This window comes from Apteryx mantelli, chromosome Z, assembly GCF_036417845.1.
Source record: "Apteryx mantelli isolate bAptMan1 chromosome Z, bAptMan1.hap1, whole genome shotgun sequence".
Classification (NCBI taxonomy): domain Eukaryota; kingdom Metazoa; phylum Chordata; class Aves; order Apterygiformes; family Apterygidae; genus Apteryx; species Apteryx mantelli.
The window spans coordinates 85,848,355-85,868,917 of NC_090020.1; the positions used below are offsets into that span (position 1 = coordinate 85,848,355).

Below are 20,563 nucleotides of genomic sequence, written 5' to 3' on the forward strand. Positions count from 1 at the left end.
ATTGCAGTGAATGAGTAATCAGATCAGTATCATACGGGTAACAGTGAATTCTAATAAGTGAAAATTATATTTCATTTGGGTTCTTGCGGAGGATGTTGCCCAAGACAGAACTGAGAAAGCAGCAGAGCATCAAGGGTGAAAATTGAACTTTGTAAAAGTCAATGGCACCTTTGCCACTGAATTCAATATAACCATGATTTCACCTCAAATGTCCTGCACTGACCTGCCTTATATTTACTTTTACGTATAGCAGTGTAACTTGTGAGAATTGAAAGTAATTCTGAATTGTGTGTCTCAGAATAAGTAACTTCATTTACTGTTTCGGAAGGAAAAGCAATATTTTATTTCTTAATTAAAGAAAAGCAAAACTTTTTGTACGAGGAGGACATTAAATATAGAAATCTCAACTTCATGGTGTTACCTGGGCTAATGGCCCCCGTACCCCTGGGGACCACGTGCGCGGGGAGATAACTAAAAGCTGCAGAACAGCAAAGTGGTTTCTGGGGGGAGATAGTGCATTAAGCATTTTAGACCAGAAGGAAGGGATCTATCTCCTGGCAAATATTTTTAACATAGAAATAACAATGAAAGTTGCTGAGAAGCTTGAATTCCAAGCCCAGCGCTGCGGGAAGCTGCAGCCTTTTTCGGCTGTGCGGGAACAGAACAGGTTAGTTTAGATTTAGGTTAGGCGATTTATTTTGTGTTGGCTCATGTCCTCAGCCAGCCCTCAAATCAGTTCCTCGAGGGCCGCTGGGGTCCCCGTGGGGCGCTCGTGGTCCCGGCCTGGCTGCTGAAGGGCCTGGTGTAAAGAGGCCTGGGGATACGTATTTTCGAAAGCAATTCAGAAAAATATCCAGACCTCATTATTACTTTCTGCATGCGTATATTGTGATTGCTGGAGACCGAGCTACACGGTTGTTCCAAATGGCTCTTTTAAATATTAACGTGTAGGCGCTTTAGATCTTGGTTGCAATCTTCTCCTTGGTAGGCAGGTGCTTTACAGGATAATAAGAACATCTGCAGCAGCAAAGGAGTTTAGAGATACCGGGAAGGTTTTTAAATAGCTGCTATCAATTTTATAGTAGGCTTCCGTGTCAGCTAAATGTTAAACTGCTGTTTTTAATTTTGAATGTTCTTCTCCAGAGAAGGTTTGCAATTAAATGGAGCACTTTTTTCTGTGCTTTGTGGTCAGTATAGACTAAGCAAAAAGATAAATGTATATCCCTGCCTTAGAGACTTGAACGTTATGTGGCGAGTTCAGGAATGCTGCAGTAATGGTTTTCTGATGGCTTTAGCCACTGAGGAAAATGTCCGTTTCTGAATTCGTGCTCGTCCCATAATCTTGGCAGGACTTCACGCTTTCTTCTCTGAGCCCTGGAACGCAAACCGTTCTGCAGCTGCTATCCTTGTTCCTATTCTGCAAATTTTATGCGTAAGAACAGAGTATTTGTAGATCCCTGCATTTTAAGAGTAGCGAGCTGTTATTCTTAAATGCGTAATTAATGGCTTAGTCATGTAAAAAAAAATTCTCCTTTTTTTACTAATTTGAATGTCACTAGTGTTATATGCATGAGCGGGCCCCAGGACACCAGGGCGGGAGCTGGGCGAGGGCTGAGCGGAGGTTTGCCACGGGAGCTGGTGTCCGGGGCCTTTCCAGGTGCACTCCTACGTATTGCATCGCAGGTGGCAAATCCAGCGGAATAGTACTAGAAATTTCATTTTACAGAAAATCTGTTGCACACTTTGGTAATGTCGTTAATTGGTTTTTTTTCTTCTTTCTATATGATTTTATTTATTATTATTTATTTTATTTTTTTTAATAGGACTTGAGAAAGGAAGCCAGTACAGTTTCCAGGTCGCTGCCATGACAGTGAACGGGACCGGACCCCCCTCAGACTGGTACACAGCAGAAACGCCAGAGAATGATCTTGACGGTAAATACATCTCTCTTAAAAGCTGTTTTCGCCCAAAGCCTTCTAGCTATAGCTGACAGGTGTCACCGCAGTCGTCCCCTAGCACTTTCACCAGCGTGCTGTCAAGGTGAGGGGTGAGATTCCCCGGATAAGAATAATAGAGGCTGTTGTCTGGTCCTTTGAGAGAAAGAGTGTTTCATGGTGCCCAGATTGCATGGCTTTCTGAGCAGGTGAAGAGGCATGGAAAAGAGGAAAAAGCTTCCTTTTTTTTTTTCCTTTTATTTACACAAAAGCTTTCCAGATTCCTTATTTTCAGTCTTGCTCTTCTTTGCAGCGTGTGTTGCAATTGCAAAAGTAAGCAACAATCTAACCTTGGAAATAACCACCCAATAGGTGTTTTCTTATACTTTTGGATCCCATATGCCTTCTGTTGTGTTTTCTTCTTATCACCAGGACCAAGGAGTTGGAAGCCTTTGTTGTAATGATTCTTTACCAGAGTCTAGTTTCTGAGTTTCATGGCCATTTGAAATAATACCATGATGTGAATCTGTAACTTCATAAATCATAAACATAATCAAACAATGAAAATAATACCAACAATCTTAGCAATGCACTGAATAAATATTTACATATCTGAACTACTGTTTCCTAGCCTTTTTTGGCAGATGTTAGAAATTCAGGTTGGCAATGAAGCTGAATAATTAGTAAAAGATGATGGGATGCAGGTACCTGAAAACTGTGGGCTTTGTAAATCTGTGCAGATGCTGACACAAAAGGGGGAAAAAAAACACTGAAATGGAAGGGTTAGATAAAATGACTGAGATATTTGAGGAAGAATAGAAGGAGAGTAATGAAAAAGTCTACCAAAAAAATTAACTGGAGTGCAAATAAAATGGGATCAAAGAATCTGACAGATGGAAGTCATGGCAAAGCTACGCACAACTGATGAGGAGCAAGTATGTAGTAGAAAGGAGATGAACAGAAAATAAGAGAACACTGATGAAAATGGCTATAATTTTTAAAACAAAATGAAGCACCTAGAAAGGATCAAAGGCAAGCTGGATGAAAGAATAAATAAATAATTAGTTTAAATGCACTGCAGTGCTTGATGTTGGCTTTGTTTTGGCTGAATGCGTTGCCTTATGATCTCAGAAGCAGCCCTCGCAACAAATTTCTGCCTGTTTCATGTCCTTTCCATTACGTCCAAATGCGTTTTGCAGTAGAGCAGGAGTGACTGCTTGCATTACATGGCACGCAAAATTAGACAACCAGTACAGGTAGTTTCTCATCGGCATTTTAAATGAAAGATGACACCTTTAGAAGCATTGTAACTGTATTGACTGATGACAAGGTGCCGTGGTGCATGATGTTATCTTTCCAATTATGAATGGGCTAGACAGCAGTTTCAGAAATGATGTTGTGAAGGCGCCAGCAGCTGACTTTTCACTGTCAGGAGCAAAATGCAAGTTCTGAACCCACCTCGGCACGCAAAAAGAAAGTAACACATTTGTACACGTTTGTTTTAATTTGCATTTCGTACACATTAAATTCCTTTGAAGTTTTTGTTCCCAAATACATGTATGCGTGCAAAGATGTTAATAGAGTAATCACAGGAGACGCGATAGAAGTAGGCACACATGAATAAATTAAAGCAAAGACATTTTGTTCATGTATCATATTTACATGCATTTGCATTTGCAATAGCGATGAATTATCGTAGAGAAGCTGCAACCGTCTGATGCTCGAATGCACGGCGTTGCATAATAGATACGTATTTACCAACAAGATACTTTGATAAACCCTGGGGAGAAATCTACTTATTACTGCAGTTACACAGAGTCCTGCAAGTGTCAGCTGAGCGGGAGAAGTGCTCTCGCACAGATTGCTAACTGCAATTCCCGCTCTGCTGTTAGGGCTGATGCAGCTTCTCTTGCTTTCACTGGAAGCCGGCTTGGCGTAAGCAACACGAAGACAAACAGCATCCCGGAGAACTGCGCTAACTCCCAATGGATATTCATTTTAATTAGTGTGTTTTGTTAAAGTGATTAGAAATCCAAACATAGCTGCTTCCTCAAGGTTCCCTAGAAAGCTCGCGTGCCTTTACTGACAGCTGGGAAGTTTTTAAATATTTATTTTAAGCCTCAAATTTTGTGTTTAAAAAAAAAGAACAAAAAGAAAGCAGTACTTTCCCCAAAGGGTTTGATTTAGACATCTTGAGCAAGGATGCAAGAGAAGCTCTGATCAAGTTTGTGAAGGTATCCTCCAGGAAAATGGGTTTAGGATGCTTGGTTTCTGATTACTGCATTGAACAGATGGAAGCTGTTACACATATTAGATAGTGATATAGTTTAACTTCAGCTCTAAATTAGTGCTTTAAGAGCATGACAGGCTAGACTGCTATCGCGTCGTAATTTAAACTGAAAAGCAACTGGAGAAATATGGGAACAAAATTGGATTAGTAAAAACGACCCTTCCTTTGTGCAACGCGCCTCTGTGAACGTCTAAGGAAATTGCTAAAGTGACCCAAATGGGAAGCGTTTTTCCAGCTTGTCGGTGGAATTAGGGACCCGTAAGTAGTCCTGAACGTGGCAGCGGCGTCCCTGGGTGACCGACACGGGTGCTGAAGCCCTCAGCGGGAAACGCGGTTACGGATTTGGAGTTGGCGGGAGACGGCGGGGTTGTATAAACTCGTGCCGAAGGGGAGGGAGTACAAAAGGCAGCACCAAAAATCGGCCTTGTGGGCAGCTCCAGCGAGGACGGCCGAGCCTGCGCCCCGAGGTCTGGGCGGGAGGCTGGCGCGGAGCCGGGAGCGCCGTGGGCTTGAGCCCCGCCACGGTGGCACGGGAAGGACTTACCCGGTTAGACCTTTGGCCGTGCGTTGCGTCCGGCAGAGGTCCTTCCTCTGGAGAACGGGATTCTCCATAAAGAGAACAGCAGAAAAAAAAAATTGGAAACAGTAGTAGTTGATTTTGCCTTTGCATTTTTGGAAGTGTAATGTACGGCGCAAACATTTAGAGCTGTTCCAGAATAAGAAAAGCTTTTTTTTTTCCCCAGAAACTGTTGGAAAGTAAAGTTAATTAAAACATAATTAAAAGCACTTAATATAGAGCAAACAGAAAGCTGAAGAGAGCGAGAAAGATCTTGGATGTTGGGGATTTTCTCAGCTGTCTCCTGTCTCAACAAATGCATTTTCTTCCCCAAATGGCCAATAACCCAGTGTTTATGAAACGTTTGAAAACTGCGTTAAAAATGTTGTTCACCCCAGCTTCATTTTAGAGGCCTGCTTCACGAGAAGGGAGCAAGAAGTTAAACTACTGTTTGCTTTTTAAAACAAGAAGTGGTGATTTTGCTCTGAAATGCATGAATCACATATTTGAATTGTCTGAAATAAATAATATGAAATGTTTGAATACAACAGTTGTAATCCAACAGCTGCCTGGAGGTATTTGAACTGCAATTGCAATCTGTGTTGTGTGAGATGTAAAAATTATCGTTTGAAGCCAGAAGGGTCTTTGAATATTCTGATACCGTTTGCCGCTTGACAATTGCTACTTTGGGGATGTTCAAGGAATTTCGGTATTGCCACGTTGTCCAACTTCTTATTTCAAGGCTGTAAATTGCTGCTTTATCTTTGGGTCTTGTAAGAAACACTTCTGTCATTTTGTTTTAAAAACAGCACGCTTCAGAAATAGCTATTCGAGTAACTTTTGCTTCTGCATTAAAGCAAAGTTTGAGGCTGGCATGGGGGTAAATGACAGCTTTATCTGACTCGCAGTGGCACTGCTGGTGCAATCTGTTTCTTCTGTTTGTGAGTAGCTGCTTTTCAGTGAATGTTCCTCAGCCTTTAAACAAGACTCAGGTTTTGCAATTTTAAGAAGCTGAATGCAAAGGACTTCTAAAGTCGCTGGGTGTTTCACACTGGTGATGTACTGAGCAGCCTTCTCTGAAGATGCAACAGGTTTTTGCAGTACTCTACTGTGTTCATAAGAATTCATTTGAAAGCACATAAAATAGCAAGGACGTATATATGGCGCTGGTTATTGAAAAGTGTTAATTTTTCTTTTTATTGCCTTTTCCAAGGTTTACAGTGGGAATGCTTCACAACTGTAAAGAGTCTTTTGTTGGAGTTTACATCATTTTATACTGTTCCTAGCTCCTCTACCCTGTCCTTGTTGTCTTCCTTGGAAGCTTTCATCTATTATATTGCAAGCCTTTTTATTGGGGAAAAATAGTGACTTGTCTCTTTCTGCTCTCAAAAAGACAAGCTACTGTGCAGCTCCACTGAAGAGACTTGTGATATGGTAGTTATTGAGTAAACTCAAACAAACGGCATTTACTCATCTAATCTTTAAAGTATAAGTAGGCTAATAAAAGACAAAGTCTACCAAATAGATATCCCATGATTAATTAGTACTTAATGAATATTACCTGGGAATACCTGTACATAAAATATCTCATTTCTGTTTTTACGTTTCTAAATGTTGGTGTGTTATTTAAAGCAGATTCTAAGCCAGGAGAGGCCTGTCCAAGAGTTAAAATTTCCTTGCTGTTTTCATGGGAAAGAGAGGTTATTGCCCGAATATACTAGTCTATCTCTAACAAAGTCAACCTTTTTGTTCAATATTATAGTCAATCTGCGAGTCCAGGATAACTCATCTAGTCAGTTGTCAGGATCCTACTGACCTTGCAAATAGACCAGGGTAGATAAAAGGTGTCTCTAGCAATCCTCAAGCAGGTCATCTTTCATTTTCCTGCATAATTTTAGCTCTCTCTTGTGTTCTTATGCTAAAGGTGGAAAGCACTAGGAGATACTCTGTGATTTCAGTGCTCTTGGAGGGGAAGAATGTAGCTCAGAAATGAAATTGCATGTGAGCTCTGCATGTAACTCTGGGGCACCTCATTGTTTCTTTGTACAAATGTTTTAATCTAAACTCAAACCTTATGAATAGTAAAGTTGAATGAGTAGAATATTAATTGATACTTTTTTTCTTTTTGAATCCCAGAATCTCAGGTTCCTGATCAGCCAAGCTCTCTTCATGTCAGGCCATTGACAACAAGTATCGTCATGAGCTGGACTCCACCGCTGAACCCAAACATTGTGGTCCGTGGGTACATCATTGGCTACGGCGTAGGCAGTCCATATGCTGAGACTGTGCGGGTGGACAGTAAACAGCGTTATTATTCCATTGAAAATTTGGGTGAGTAATTGTTTTTATTTGTAATAGCATACAGAGGTTCCTCTGAGACTATGCTAGTTTGTAGGTTTATTTTTAGGCTGTCACTAATGCCTCCTCTCTAAGCTGTTTGATTAGGCTATTTCTACGTTGCAGTCTCAGGTCGTGATAGCACAGAGGTGTTTTGCGGTAGGTATCAGTCCCGAGTGATAGCTTGCGACCGATGTCTTGGTGGCGTTGTTAGACCATGTTGAATCTGAGGCTGCTAGCAACTGAGCTGTTATTGATACCGAGGTTAAGTTCAGACCGCATCCAGCTCCGGTATGTGTACGCAACGGACAAATGCAGTGAAGGCCTGTTTTAATACCAGGTATGCCAAAACATAATGTTACTGTTTCATATGGTGTTGTTTATTCCTGCAGCAAGTTATAATAACTCAAGCAGCAACTGTGGAGATACCTAGGCCAGGTGTCTTCTTCAAGCTCTACCTGTTGGCTCAAGAGACTCCCCTTCCAGTCGTTTCTCAGTAGCCTCTAACACTGCTAGTGCTTCCTCAAGACTGCCAGATGAGCTGGTGCTGGATTTCCTAGTCTTCTGAAGTCAGAATTAACCAGGTTGCTAAACCTATTGAAACTGTTTAAGCCCTTTGACTGAAGGGGATTATGGGGGATATATAGCTACCATGGATTCCAGCCCCTGATCTCTGAGAAAATGGTCATCTTTGGCAAAGAAGGACAACCAGCAGTGGATAGTGTCCAAGCGTGGTAGGCTTTTTACCCTACATGGCTGTACCCAGAGGAGGATTCGTGTCCAGGGGTCTAAGCTTTCGTTTCTGTGATTAGTCCAGGCTGTATTTCTAAGTTTTTGAGGCTCCTGTTTTCATTCATGGGTCTTAATGGAAATGTTAAAGCCCAGAAAACAGAAAAGAGTTGTACTGATCCCATAAGTGGAGCTTTAGTTTGCTAACCATGGAAAGGGTAAGCTGTGACAATAGATACCGTGCCATTGTATGTTTTTAGTCTAATGAACATCTATGAGCCTTCTGTGCATGAAGTTATCACCACTTGTCCCATCCCCAAGCTTCACGTAATAGCAGTAGGACCAGGCAGTAACAGCACTGGCCAGGGAGGAAGTAAGACTGACCTCTCATCGCAGGAGAAGGTAATTCATCTAACTAGAGTGAAGTCCATGCCTAATTTGTTCAAACTGCTGTTTGGAAAAATCTTTTCTAAACCTTTGGTCTTAGCCTCAAAACTCTGGGCGCTCTCAAACGTTTCAAATTCCCTTGATCAAGCGCTGGTGGTGTTCAGTAGCTCTTACTAAGTCTTGCGTTCCCAGCACTGGCTCCCGATTCTGCAGAGTTATTCCCTGAACTGGCTCCCACCATGTTTGAACTTAATGGCAGTTGCAAAACTCCTACTTTTCATTTCCTTTTCATTTCTTCTTTATTTTTTTTTCATTTTCTTCTTTAGCACTTTTATTTTGGGAACTGTTTTTCTTTTTTGTTAAGTTTTCTGCTTAGTAATCTGGGAATGATCAGATATTACAGGAAGATTCATTAACTTGGTGTATTAAGGATGCACAGCTGTGCTAGCGATCTCGATTCCTTAGTGTCAGAAGTCTTGGACGCTCTCCATATAGTGCCGAAACTCTCTGATATCCAGGGTCGCTTATTTTGGTAATTGGAGTTTATAGCACCATGAAACTGCGTCATCCAACATTTTTTGCTGTTTTCTTGGGGAAAACTGGAGAGTAGACTAGAATAAACCGTTTTTGCTGTTGCTTTGTCAAACAGCTTCTCGATGTCTGGTTACCTCTTTCATGATTTAGGTACTTGCAGAGAGCCGTGCATAAGCTCTCCCAAATATTCAGAGGGCTCAAGGGGGCTGATTTGATAATATTTTGTGCAACTTTAAAGTTATTTTGCAAAAGCCTTCTAATAGGGTAACTATACTTGGCATTTGTGGAAAGATGGTGGTCTACTTTGGCTAATAAAGCTGTTTCTATGGATTAAAATGTTTTTTCTATATTCTTGGCTGTGCTAGCAGGCAGAAATACACAGGGAGTCCAGCAAGACAGAGATGTTTCACTAATTGCAGAAGTAACACTCGGACATCTAGCAAATGTCAAGAAACTGTTTTGAGCTGACCGGATATTTAGTTATAAATAATTCAGACACTAAAGTGATTTTTTTTTTCTTACTGAGCATCCTCAAACAGATTGAGAATTTTATGAAAGTTGTTAATTATTCAAATATATTAAAATGGCAAGTATATTTTCACTGCATATTTCATAGTTTGATTGTAAATATTCAAAATGTGAGCAGTGCAACTTAATTGTAATTGTCCAGATAAGTCACATGCACCTGATCCCTAACTGACTAAGGATACAAGCATTTTGGTTACAAATCCTGACATGTGCACATTTTAAATTCAGTTTCTGTGAACATTCACATGTACGTCTTTGAAAATCAATTTCCATGAATAATTGCACTAATGAAATTCCATCATTTAAATATCCACAGAAAATGAACCCCAGAGAGATGTGGCCAAGGGCCCAGAGAAGGCTTTTAAAAAATTAGAACAGTTGCAAACGCTTCTTACATTATTCACCCACTTTATTAGAAGCCATTATAAGAAAATTATACAAAATGATGAGACAGAGTTCTTTTCCTAATAAAAATACTGTTTTCAAGAAGATTATGAATCAAAAGGTGCTCACTGGCAGGAATGGGGGAAAAATATTTCCTAGATGTTTTCTGGACTCTTCCCACCTGTTGTAAAATTTCTGGTGGCTCGTATGTCTGAGGGGGCTATGTCTTATCTTAATGCATATACAAAAAAAGTCTGATACCTCAATAAATGATGAACTTCAGTGACTTTTTCTCTCCCCTCTAAAAACCTTGTCCCTTTTGATCTTCCTGGCTCTTACAGATTGCTGCTCCTTGGCTCCACAGCTCTGCTTCGTCTTTTTGGACCTCGACTGTGGAGAGGTCACTCTCCTTCTGCTGAGTTCAGTCTGATGTATATAGCTGAAAAATTGGGCTTTTGCCGCTTCCCAAGATTGAAATTCACTGCAGTGCTGCTTTTTATTTTTCCTTTGTATGCCGTTTTGAAATACGCTGCAAACTTATTTATCATTTAGACTCCAGAGCAGTTGGTACTTTCATTAAAGAGCAATCGCATTTGTCTGGCATCAGCTACGTTTCCAAAATCCTGGCTGACTCTCTTTTGCAGTGACGGTATCACACACAGATGCCAAAACCTGATAATCTAGATCCGTGTCAGGCGTTATTTTAGTCTTATAAGCACGTTCTGTGGTCCGAAGAGAAATGGTGGTTCAGAACTCCCCAAATAAAGAAACTGCAGCGCCTTGTTGAGCAGGATGTGACCCCACCACCACCATACGTGTGCATATACAGGCTAGCGAGGCAACGCCGCCCTTCCTCATGTTGGTGCGGTTCCTCCTCGCTAGTGAGGCAATGCCACCTTTCCTCATGTTGGCATTTGGGCAGGTTTTGTTCCTCCTTCCCAAACGTGTTTGTGCAGCCACAGGTTGTTGTTGGCCACCTGCGCACACATCTGTCCAAACACTGATGGTTGGATAGGCTAATGTTACAAAAGTCTGGGAAAACTGTAATTTGCTATTCTTTGGATTGTTAAGCTAATTTCTATATAGTCAGTAAAAGAAATCAATGACAATCCCACTGACAGCCCCACTATTTTAAGTAACAGGGGACTGGGGTTCAGAGAGAACAAGAATTAGACTCAGCTCCACTCGTGTCAGTGGGACATTTTGTCAGCCACTCCAATATGGCTAAGACCTAACCCAGAATGACTTCCTAGCATCATAAAGCAAAGTAGTGGCACGATCGGAAACAAACGCCGGTCCATGCTTTAAGCTCAAGAGCATTTATCTTTCCTGCAGTCGGGTTCTAGGGAAGGAAGTAACTTCCCTTACACATTTTGAGCAACGGTCAGATGTCGTACCCAATAAATGCGTTTCACCAGTGTCCATGGTATGTCAGTATTCGGTGGTATAACCTTTGTGATAAGGCAGAACTAGTGATAAACTGTCTGACCTGCACTCTAGAGTGTGGGTTTGTTTTACCTCAGTTCGGGTACTTAACTAAGTCACCTGAGTTTGAGCCTCGTCAGCCAATGTTACTTCTCTAGTCAAGCAAGCAGGAAACGACAACACCAGGGATAGCTCAGCCCATCTAACATCTACATCTTCCGATGCTTTTTTCCTTCCTGTTGACCACAGCGGATGTCCATAATCCTAATCTAGCCATGTTATGCCTTGTTGTGCATCAAAATTTGCCATTCTAGTGCTATATATGAAATTCTAAACATCTTTTCACCTTCAGTCTGCTTCTACTGGTCTACTAAAAGTGCTTTCTTTATAATACTGGTTTCAGATGGAAGTTAGATGTCAAAGTCTCTTTAGAAATCCCCTTAGCTACTTCATGCTGCCTTTGTATTCCTAACTGCTTTTAAAACTCTGCTTGAAAGGCTTGGAAGCAAAGGGAGACCTCCTTATGTAGATCTCCTGTTAGAGAAGGGTAGAGACCTACTCGTTCACAGGAGGGCCCACGGCTTAATTCCTCCCCTCTCGGCAGTGGAAGTGTCACACCCGTATGCATACTTCATACGGCAACTTTGCATCACGTTTCAGGTACTTAATTGATTACTCTGTACAACCAAAACTTTCCTAATAACTGAATCAGCCTACACCTGCTGCTGGTACAGCAGTTGTCTGAGCAGTACGCTTCAGCTACTGAATAAATCACTCCAAAAACATGAAGAAAAATACTCACTCTTTCATAACAATGATTGAAAACTTTATTCTGTGTGATGATCATCTTGAATACAATGCTTGTATGCCACAGTGAATTAAATAGGGTGATTTTCTCATGATTGAGTGGTCACATTGCCTGGAGATACTTTCCTCCGGCACAGAAGAATATAAGAATATACAGAGACTTCAGCTTTGTCAGTGAAGAATTTGTTGTATTTTCTTTCTGCAGTGTATGAAAGATATTTGATGTCAGTCTCATAAATTTCAGGAGCGAGCATCCACTGCTCTCATTCAACCTTTTCTGTGACAGAGAAATTGGTGCTTGACTGATTCGCAAATGAATAATTCTAACAAGGAGACCCATTTCTAGTGCACCACCTCATTTTTTTTTTTTTTCTTTCATTCTTTGCTTGTGATTATAAATGGCAAGGTTATCGGCTGATTAATGGTTGTTTTAACAATATTGGAAATTTCACGGGTGCCAATTCTGATCTTTTACGCATAACAAGTAACAATTTCTGTACTGATCCAACTCAAAAGGCATTAAGCGTAGTAATGAATTGACCGGGCTCATGTCCATGGAGCTTTGCTCATGAAATAGAAGTTCAAAAGAGAGGGAAGAAGCATGCCAGGGAGATTTCCATTTACTGATTCTGCAAACACGAAACCCGGGATACCTGAAACAACACACTAGCCCGAATAATTTGCATAAAACTCTCGATAGGTCACAAAGCTGTGTTTTTAACTCACATATTGGAAAAATGAAACATAGTGACCTTATTATAGCATAACCCAATACGTTAACAGCATTATTAGATCATTTGGGGCTATTTTAGCATCTTACAGGAGCAATGGAAAGAAGCAGGAGACTGAAAGGGAGCGCCGAGGTCTTGGGGGTGATTGCTAGCCCTGGCCCTGCGTGGCCTTCCTCTCTCGGAGCGAAGAGGCCGTTTTATCCTGGTTTCAGGAATTTCATCAGCTGGTGGAAGGGGCCGCTGCGCTCCAGGGCTGGCGCAAGGGTCTTTCCTGCCGGCAGCAGTGAGCGCCGCGGAGGCAGCAACCTGGGCTAGAGGAGGCGATGTCAAGGTTAAAAACCAGCGATGGAAGGAGGAATGATGAGAAAGCCCTGGATAAATGACAGGAAGCCGTTTCAGTGCATCGGCAGCCAAACTACTGACAAGCGTTTTGTAGACATCCCGGCAAAACAAGGTTTTAAAAAGCATTCAGATAGCACCAGTGGGATAACTGCGCAGCTGAGATGGGGATTTCCACCACGTGCGAGAAAGCAGAGATGCGTGGATTTGCGTCTGCATCGGTCTGCATCACCTGAGCCAAAGTCTGGCCAGTTTAAGCAATCGGAGCTGGTAATTCCTCTGGGGTGATACTTTCGTCTGTAAAATGCCCTGAAGCCTGTCCATGAGAATAAGTACCTAAAAACAGCTATTTTATAGGTATTAAAAGTATTTAAAGTCTAGACACGAAAGGAAAATTGTACCAAATTTCAGAATTTCACAGAAATGTGAACTTCATCCTTTAGAGTACGTCCTTCCCTTCGCCCTTCCTTCTGCCTGTGAGGACAGAAGAACAAGGCGTAATTATAAAGATTTTTTTATATACAGTTGCCTTTATGTGACCTAAGAAGGAGCTACATTGATCTCAGGAGCGTGCAGGAATTCATATGCGCCCACTTGAAAGATTTTGATTGGGAGTGCACGCCTTGAAATACTGTTTTCATGTCTCTCTCTAACTCGGAGCCTTTGATCCTGCTGGTCCGGGAATGAAAGTGAAGCGCCGAACGTGCAGCAAAATCTGGCAAAGACTTTTAAAAGTTCCTCGCTATCCCCCCATAAAGCCTGAAGTTACGCTCGTCTCAAACTTTTGAGCTCCAAAGCGAAAATCTAATGCATTTGAGCACTTAATTAGCTGCTTAATTAGTAGGTTGGGGGACTAGAGCTAACACATACATCTTAAGAACTTACTAAAAAGCACAGATAGGTTATTTTGTAATATAGTTTCATATTTCTCTTGTCTTATGTCGCATGACCCTTCTCAACTCTGTTAAGACTGTGGTGACGCACACCCGGACTGGGGTTGTTGAGACGCCTGTGCCCCGGGCTGGTGGCCCACACGAGACCTCGGCAGAAGGGACAAGGACGGATCGGACCGAAGCAGCCCCGGTGCTGGTGGTTATTCAGCAGCTTTCCTTCCCTCAGCTAAATCAGCTGCTGAAAGGAAAACCGTCGCATTTCTTCACAGTCTGTCACATTAATCTTTTCTGATAAGTGAGGAGAAGGGTGAAAGACAATTTGGGGGATTCGAAGATTTGATTAGCACCTTCCCAGGGCGTCGTCCCGTTTTCCCGGTTGTTATGCTAGTCAGAAACTGCCTTGCCTTGGTGGAGGCAGAAAAAATGCATGGGAAATGGCTGAAATTTGCCTCCCAGCTTGGTCCGAGGGCGGGCAACGGGCTTTCGCATGGGGTGCCGGAGTTGCTCGCGCGACGCTCCAGGGCTCTGCTGGTCTGTATGGCCCCAGCGCTGGAGGAGGATCTTCAAGGCAGAGCTTGGTGGTTTCGTCTTCACTAACCTTGCACCGAAGTTGCTGTTCAGGTGATGTGCTGTAGCACAAATGTTCATCTCTGCAGGTTCCCTGCATTATTCAGAGAGCAAAACTAGAAAAAAAAAAAGATTAACAATTACAAGTGACAAGAAATGAAGGTAAAGCTCCTAGATTAGAATTCATATTTTAACAAATATACCAGTAGGAATGCAAAGGATCCCATCAAATTCACCTTCCTCTTAACTGCAGATCTGATTAAATTTGACCCTTGCACATGGATGAGACAAAAAACAGTATTTTGGTTTATTGCAAAGGGAGAGAGAGAGAAAGAAGATTCTTCATTTTCTTTAATCTTTGCAGATGACAGTTGAGGATTATAACAAAGACATGAAAGGGAACAAAAAAGCTTTTTAATGTAGCTTGAGGTTTTTTTCTCCCCTTTGCATTTTTAATACAAACTGGAGTAGGGAAAATCAAACAAAAATATGTTAAATTTTATGCATCTCACTGTTTCCCTCATAGATCAAATTAAGGCACACTAACAGGTAAAGGCGCTTCAGGACTCCAGGGACTGTTCATTTTCTTTCTTTCCTTTGAAAACTAGCTGTCATTTAAAGAATGCTGCCATTTCCCCAAATATTTCATGCAATAATTTTCTTTCATTTGTCTCTAATGTTCTTTTGCTTACACAATACAGAGAAATCACTCATGAGCAGAGGGTCAGTTTGAGATCCACGCACTATTTGCATCATGACTAGATTTTGCATAATTCCCCCAGATCAGATATTGTGTGGATTTTAACAGTGTCCTCATGTTAATCCCCCACGTATAAATGAATTTTAGCTAGCCCATGTATCCATGCATAGCAAGCCACTCTCACATTTTGCTGCCTGGGGCTGACTTTACGTCATTTTAGTTTGACATTTTAGTTCCCCATTTGTAAAAGTAGTTAAAGAGGCTTCCTTGACAAAATTTTTAGGCTCTAATGACAACAAATGCGACAGAAGAGCTGAATTTTGTTCTTTGCTGGTAAAGATGAGAATGCCGGTGAATTATGCTTAATCCCAAATTGTCATGTAAGTGATACGAATAGCAAAGAATAAATAATTTTTTGATTCATTCATCAATAGAAAAAAAGGGAGCTTGTTACACAGCTTTGTTTCCAGGAAAAAGGGCAGATCCAATACTATGTCCTGCCTTCTCAAGTGTTATGGTTAGCTCAGTAAAGTGAGGCCAAGGAGATCAAAATGGTTAAACGAGCTTAGGTTTATCGATTCACATTTGTGTAGATGAAAGACTTACTTTTGCAAAAAAAACCCACAGCCTTTGCTCTTGGTGCCGCTTTCATTGCTATTTTTTGTGTACGTGCGCCTGAAGAAATCTTGCCCAAACTCCAGTTAACCCTGCTAGCACGTTAATGGCATTTACTCTCGTGTCCGCCTGCGTCTGGGGTGATGGCACTTCATTTTTTATTGATTTGCCCATATGTCTTACACTTCATTGTCCCCCGCGCTACTTCACTTCTCCTGGTTTTGGCTGCATTTGTAACATGCATCGCAAATGTAGGCGGTACGCAGAGGGAGGTGTCGTCCTTGCTCGGCTTGCTCAGCGGCGCCGGGTGCACCGCGCTTGCGACGCACCGGGGGAGCTGCAAAGGTTCACATCTCCGCAGGGGACGAGGCCGATTTCTAAGCATGCTCGCATTCGAGTCGTTGCTTAAAGACCCCGCGCCCTTCGTGGTGATGCGCGCGGGACGTAGCCCGCAGGCTCGGCAGCAGGCGTAATAGATGGTGAGATGACATCTTAAAGACAAGTCTTAACTATAGACTCGCTGTTCATCTCCTCAACTGCATTAAAATAAAAGCACTTAGCAGGTTCTCATTATGAATTGTCTTTGCTCCATTAAATGCTTTCCCTGGTGTATTAGAAGTAAAATGTGTCCTGCATTGGCCTGAGGATCTGTGAGTATATAGGCACCCCCAAAATAGGGAGGTGCTGGCAGCCCATGCTCGCTGGCGAGGTGTGCGGTTCGTTGCGGGGACACTTTGCTGCTTCTTCTAACGCAGCTTCTTCTAACACAGCTTCTTCTAGCGGTCATAAGAGACTCGACACCGAGATTGATTAAAAATTACAGGTTAGATTTTGTTCTTTTGAAATGTAGATGCGGAGGGCCCCCCTCCGTCCCTCATCCCTTGCATCTCCGGGAAGCAGCTCGCCAGAACTGCCGTCCTCAGGGACCGTGTAGATTAACTTTGGGGGATGTTTTAAGCGTGTCTGAGTATTAACATATTTTCATTATTTCTGTTACAGTAGTGCCCAGAGGTTCTAAAGAGATCAGGGCTTAATTGTGCAGGAACGTATTGTAAGTCACGACTTCAAAGAACTTATAGGCAAAAGGCTGAAGGAAAAGAAAGAAAATGTTAATACCGTAGGGACTGAAGATCACAGAAAGATGGTGACTTGTCTATCTCCCAAGAAGTGTCTGACATATTGCAAATGTAAATACAAATTTCCACTGCTCTGCTCAATATCTCACTCTCAGAGCAATTTTTTTTTTTTTCCTGAAGGCGGCTTTAACATTCAGGCAATAATTACCCAGGACCAAAAGGCTCAAATTTTGGTGCAATCAGCAATCAGCTAAACAGAAGCAACTAATTTTCAGGAGATACTGATACTCCTGGTGCTTAAAATACATGTTATTTAGCTGATTTTGTTTGAATATTGGATGGAACCTTTTGGCAGGAAAAAAAATGTGTCAAATTTCCAAAATTGAGAATCTGAATAGTTAGCTCAGTTGTTTACAAGCCTTCCCAATCAGTTAGTTACATTTCATGCTTTCCTTTCGCTGAAGAGATACTTAGGCCAATCCTTTATAAGGAGAATACACACTTGAACTTTGCAGCACTTGGCAAGTTTAACTTAACTGAACACCGTTCTTCTTTCGTATTATGCATTGTTCAGTTTTCCAAAAGATGAAAATATATTCAATTTCTGTTGTATTAGAGAAAGGATAATTCCTGGTAGTTGTCTTATTTTATTGAAAGTAATACATGAGCTCTTTATTACCAATTTCAGTCATTCTGATAGTAAATCCTTTCAAGCAAATTTCCAAATGATCTAATACACTATATGAAATAAAATTATAAAGATGTTCTACTCATCCACCACTGAAATGCAGCCATTGCTGAGGTAGCAAGTGCCTAGAAGAAATAAAATATAACTGTTTTTGTCCAGCTGAAGACATGGGAGAACTGAACTCATTTGCAGAATATCACCATGATAGTCTGTTCTAATGGAATATTTTATAGTTAAATTTACTAATATCATTAGAAACTGCGAATATGATTGAAATACGTGTTAAAGAAAGTTTGATATCATTTCCCTACATTATGTTAAAGCCTTCTTCTAAGCTTTGCTCACAAGGGAAAGTGTGGGATTGTCCAAAATACATCATTCTTATAGTTTCTTTGTAAAGGAATTTAATCTAATGGCCATTAGGTGTGTTAGAGCCCGGTGGCTATTTGTAAAATCGGAGTCAAGGCACCTTTTGGGGGGTGATCGTATACGGTCCATTGCCTAAGGTAATTTCTGCACAGAGGAGGCCAGATCACTCCGTGGGCGTCCCGACCCCAGGCAAGACACGGCTGTAGCTCTGATGTTCCATGTGACCCACCGTGCACCCGGCTGTCTGACTAGCTCGGACACTAGAGCTCGCAACGCACAAACTTATTCAGCAGCCTGTTAAATCCAGGCTGTTTGCTCCAAGGTCTGATCCCAGTGTCCTCCCTTGAGAAGAGATTCCTCCTGAATTTGCAGAGAAATCCTGCAGATTGCCTCAGAGCCACCTGACCCAGCAAGACCTTGAGCAGCACTTCTGCCTTGCACTTGTTCATCGTGGCACTCCTAGCTGGAAACTTGGTTGGACACTGTGCTTTGGGCTCCTCAATGTGTACAGGCAGGCTTGCATCCTCTGGGAAGCTCTCCCTTAGTCCCGGCAGTCTGGGCAGCCCTAACCCTAGCTGTAATGCTCCACTTCAGGTCTAAACTGCAGGAAAACTACACTGCTTGTGACCATGATGTTCAAGTCCCTGAATCTCTTCATTTCCCAGGATTCGATAACCCATGTCTGTGTGGGTTTATACTTCAATTTGACATTTGTGCTATTGATAGATCACCTCTTCCCGGCAATAAGCTGATGTTATCAGGTCTCCTGGTGGTATTGATTGCTGAGTATCGTGTTTTCATGGACCCAGACAGGAGTAAATTAGGCTGTTCTTTGGTAGCTTTTTGAGATGATTTTGACTGCTTTTCTGCCCTTTAGAGGGTTGTATAGCGGCTTTAGAAAGGAGCCATATTTCTCCTGAAGAAGTTATGCTGCTTGCAGCTAAATCCTCCATTTGTGTTGCCACTCCTTGCATCATTAATAAAGGGGGGTCAATGTGATTTTGGTGAAGAGAAGTGTGATAGTGATAGAGAGGAACAGAAGGGTCCTATGTGAGCACCATGGCTTGCAACTTCCCGTCAGGTTGTCGTCACAGCCAGGCTCCTGCCTCATCCCGTGTGCGTTAGGAGGTATCAGCATTGGCTAATTTAGGTGGAACGGATCCCGTGAAGCCGTCTGGTCTAAGCCCTCATTCGGAGCAGGGCCAGCTTCGAAGTTAGCTCTGGTTGCTCAGGGTCGTACACACTCGACTGCTGAACATCTTCGCAAACGGTATTTCACAACCTTGCTGGGCCTCTGCTCCAATGCTTGACAACCTTCCTGATTTTTTTTTTTTTTTGCTAATAACTGATAGGAATTTCCCTTGCTGCAGCCTGCACCTTGTCATTTGGCTGCGGGACTTTGTCAGACCCCATCTGTTTTGACAAGATATCTTTATTTCCGCTTCATCTACGGGGAGGCCACAGCTGTTTCTTACGATGGAGATCTCGCTGCTGTCTCTGCCATCCCAAGGGTAGATTGCTGTAGCAAGTTCTCCATAAGCCCGCAGTTAAACCGGCTTGGTAACGGAAAAGGAGCAGAAGGTGGCAGCTTTCTTCTGAAGCGAGCCCTGGCAGCATGAGCGTGGTGCTGTGCTGCCCTCAGAAATTCATGCTGATGCGCAGGCTGGGTAAAAGCGATCGGGTGTAAACGACTTGCTGCTTCCCTTCAAGCCTCACTGTCCGCTGGGATCAGTACAGGCTCACAGAGGTCCTGGGTGAAGAGGCTTGAATTTATAGCTGACCTTCATTGTTATTTTATTGTTTAGATCACGTTAAAAGAACTTCCGATGGTTTTAATTACAGGATAGCAATGATGTTTAGGCCAGAGAGCAGCGGTGAGATCGTTCTGTGTGGTTGTGGTAGGTGAGCAAGGTTTTCATGATGACCAGGAAGCTCCGTCTCAGCTTCAGAGGTCGCCAGGTGTTGCCGGGGTCACTCTGCAGGTCCCTCATGTTGGGCAATCATTAAAATGGGAAGCAAGTGGAGGGCTCGAGGACAAACCTTGATTTCAGAGATAGAGGAGCCGAACTGGAAGATCAGCTGAGAGCACTAACATCTTTATGCCACTGTTGTTTAAGGCTCAGAGTTTTCCTTGGGTTGGAGTTCACATCTAGTTGTCAAGCATTTATTTTATATTTATAGTTTAAAGAGAAAATTAAATGATATGTGAAAACTCAGCATTTGTCAAAAGATCATGCATAATGGCCATAGAGATGTCACAATTTTACCCTTCTCTTAAAGAAGAAAATAACTATGATAGCTTGAATGAGTTGCTATTTGTTGATTTTTTTTTTTTTCCAGTGGCATCATCTGTCAGTGCAAGAAATTAATTCTGTTCATGCTTAGTCTGGGCTTCTTTCACTTCCTTTTTTTTTAACTGATCTGCACAACACAACTTTATTTCCAGAGGATGCTCTGCACCAGTATCGACATGGTGGATTCTTGGCTGATGCTCTAATTAAAACTGAGTTCTTTGGTTTCTTCAAAGGCATAAAGAGATTTCTTTTGCTAGAAAAAGTCTATAATGCTCTTCTGCTCCTGCTCGAGAATAGCAAATGCAAGTTATACTACTACTGTTATATAGTTGCTTTCCTCACTGTGATGAATGGTAGTCAGCAGAGAAAAATTCAGAGTT

The 20,563-nt window shown here is 42.1% G+C and overlaps 1 protein-coding gene across 1 annotated transcript in view; it reads left to right on the forward strand.

Annotated features, from left to right (window-relative positions):
* The window catches only part of DCC (DCC netrin 1 receptor), a 593,344-nt gene that overhangs the window by 490,471 nt on the left and 82,310 nt on the right, over positions 1-20,563 (forward strand). The window contains exons 14-15 of the mRNA XM_067315554.1: positions 1,824-1,934; positions 6,917-7,111. Of these exons, the coding sequence (XP_067171655.1) occupies positions 1,824-1,934; positions 6,917-7,111 (306 nt within the window). The remainder of the gene's footprint in view (positions 1-1,823; positions 1,935-6,916; positions 7,112-20,563) is intronic.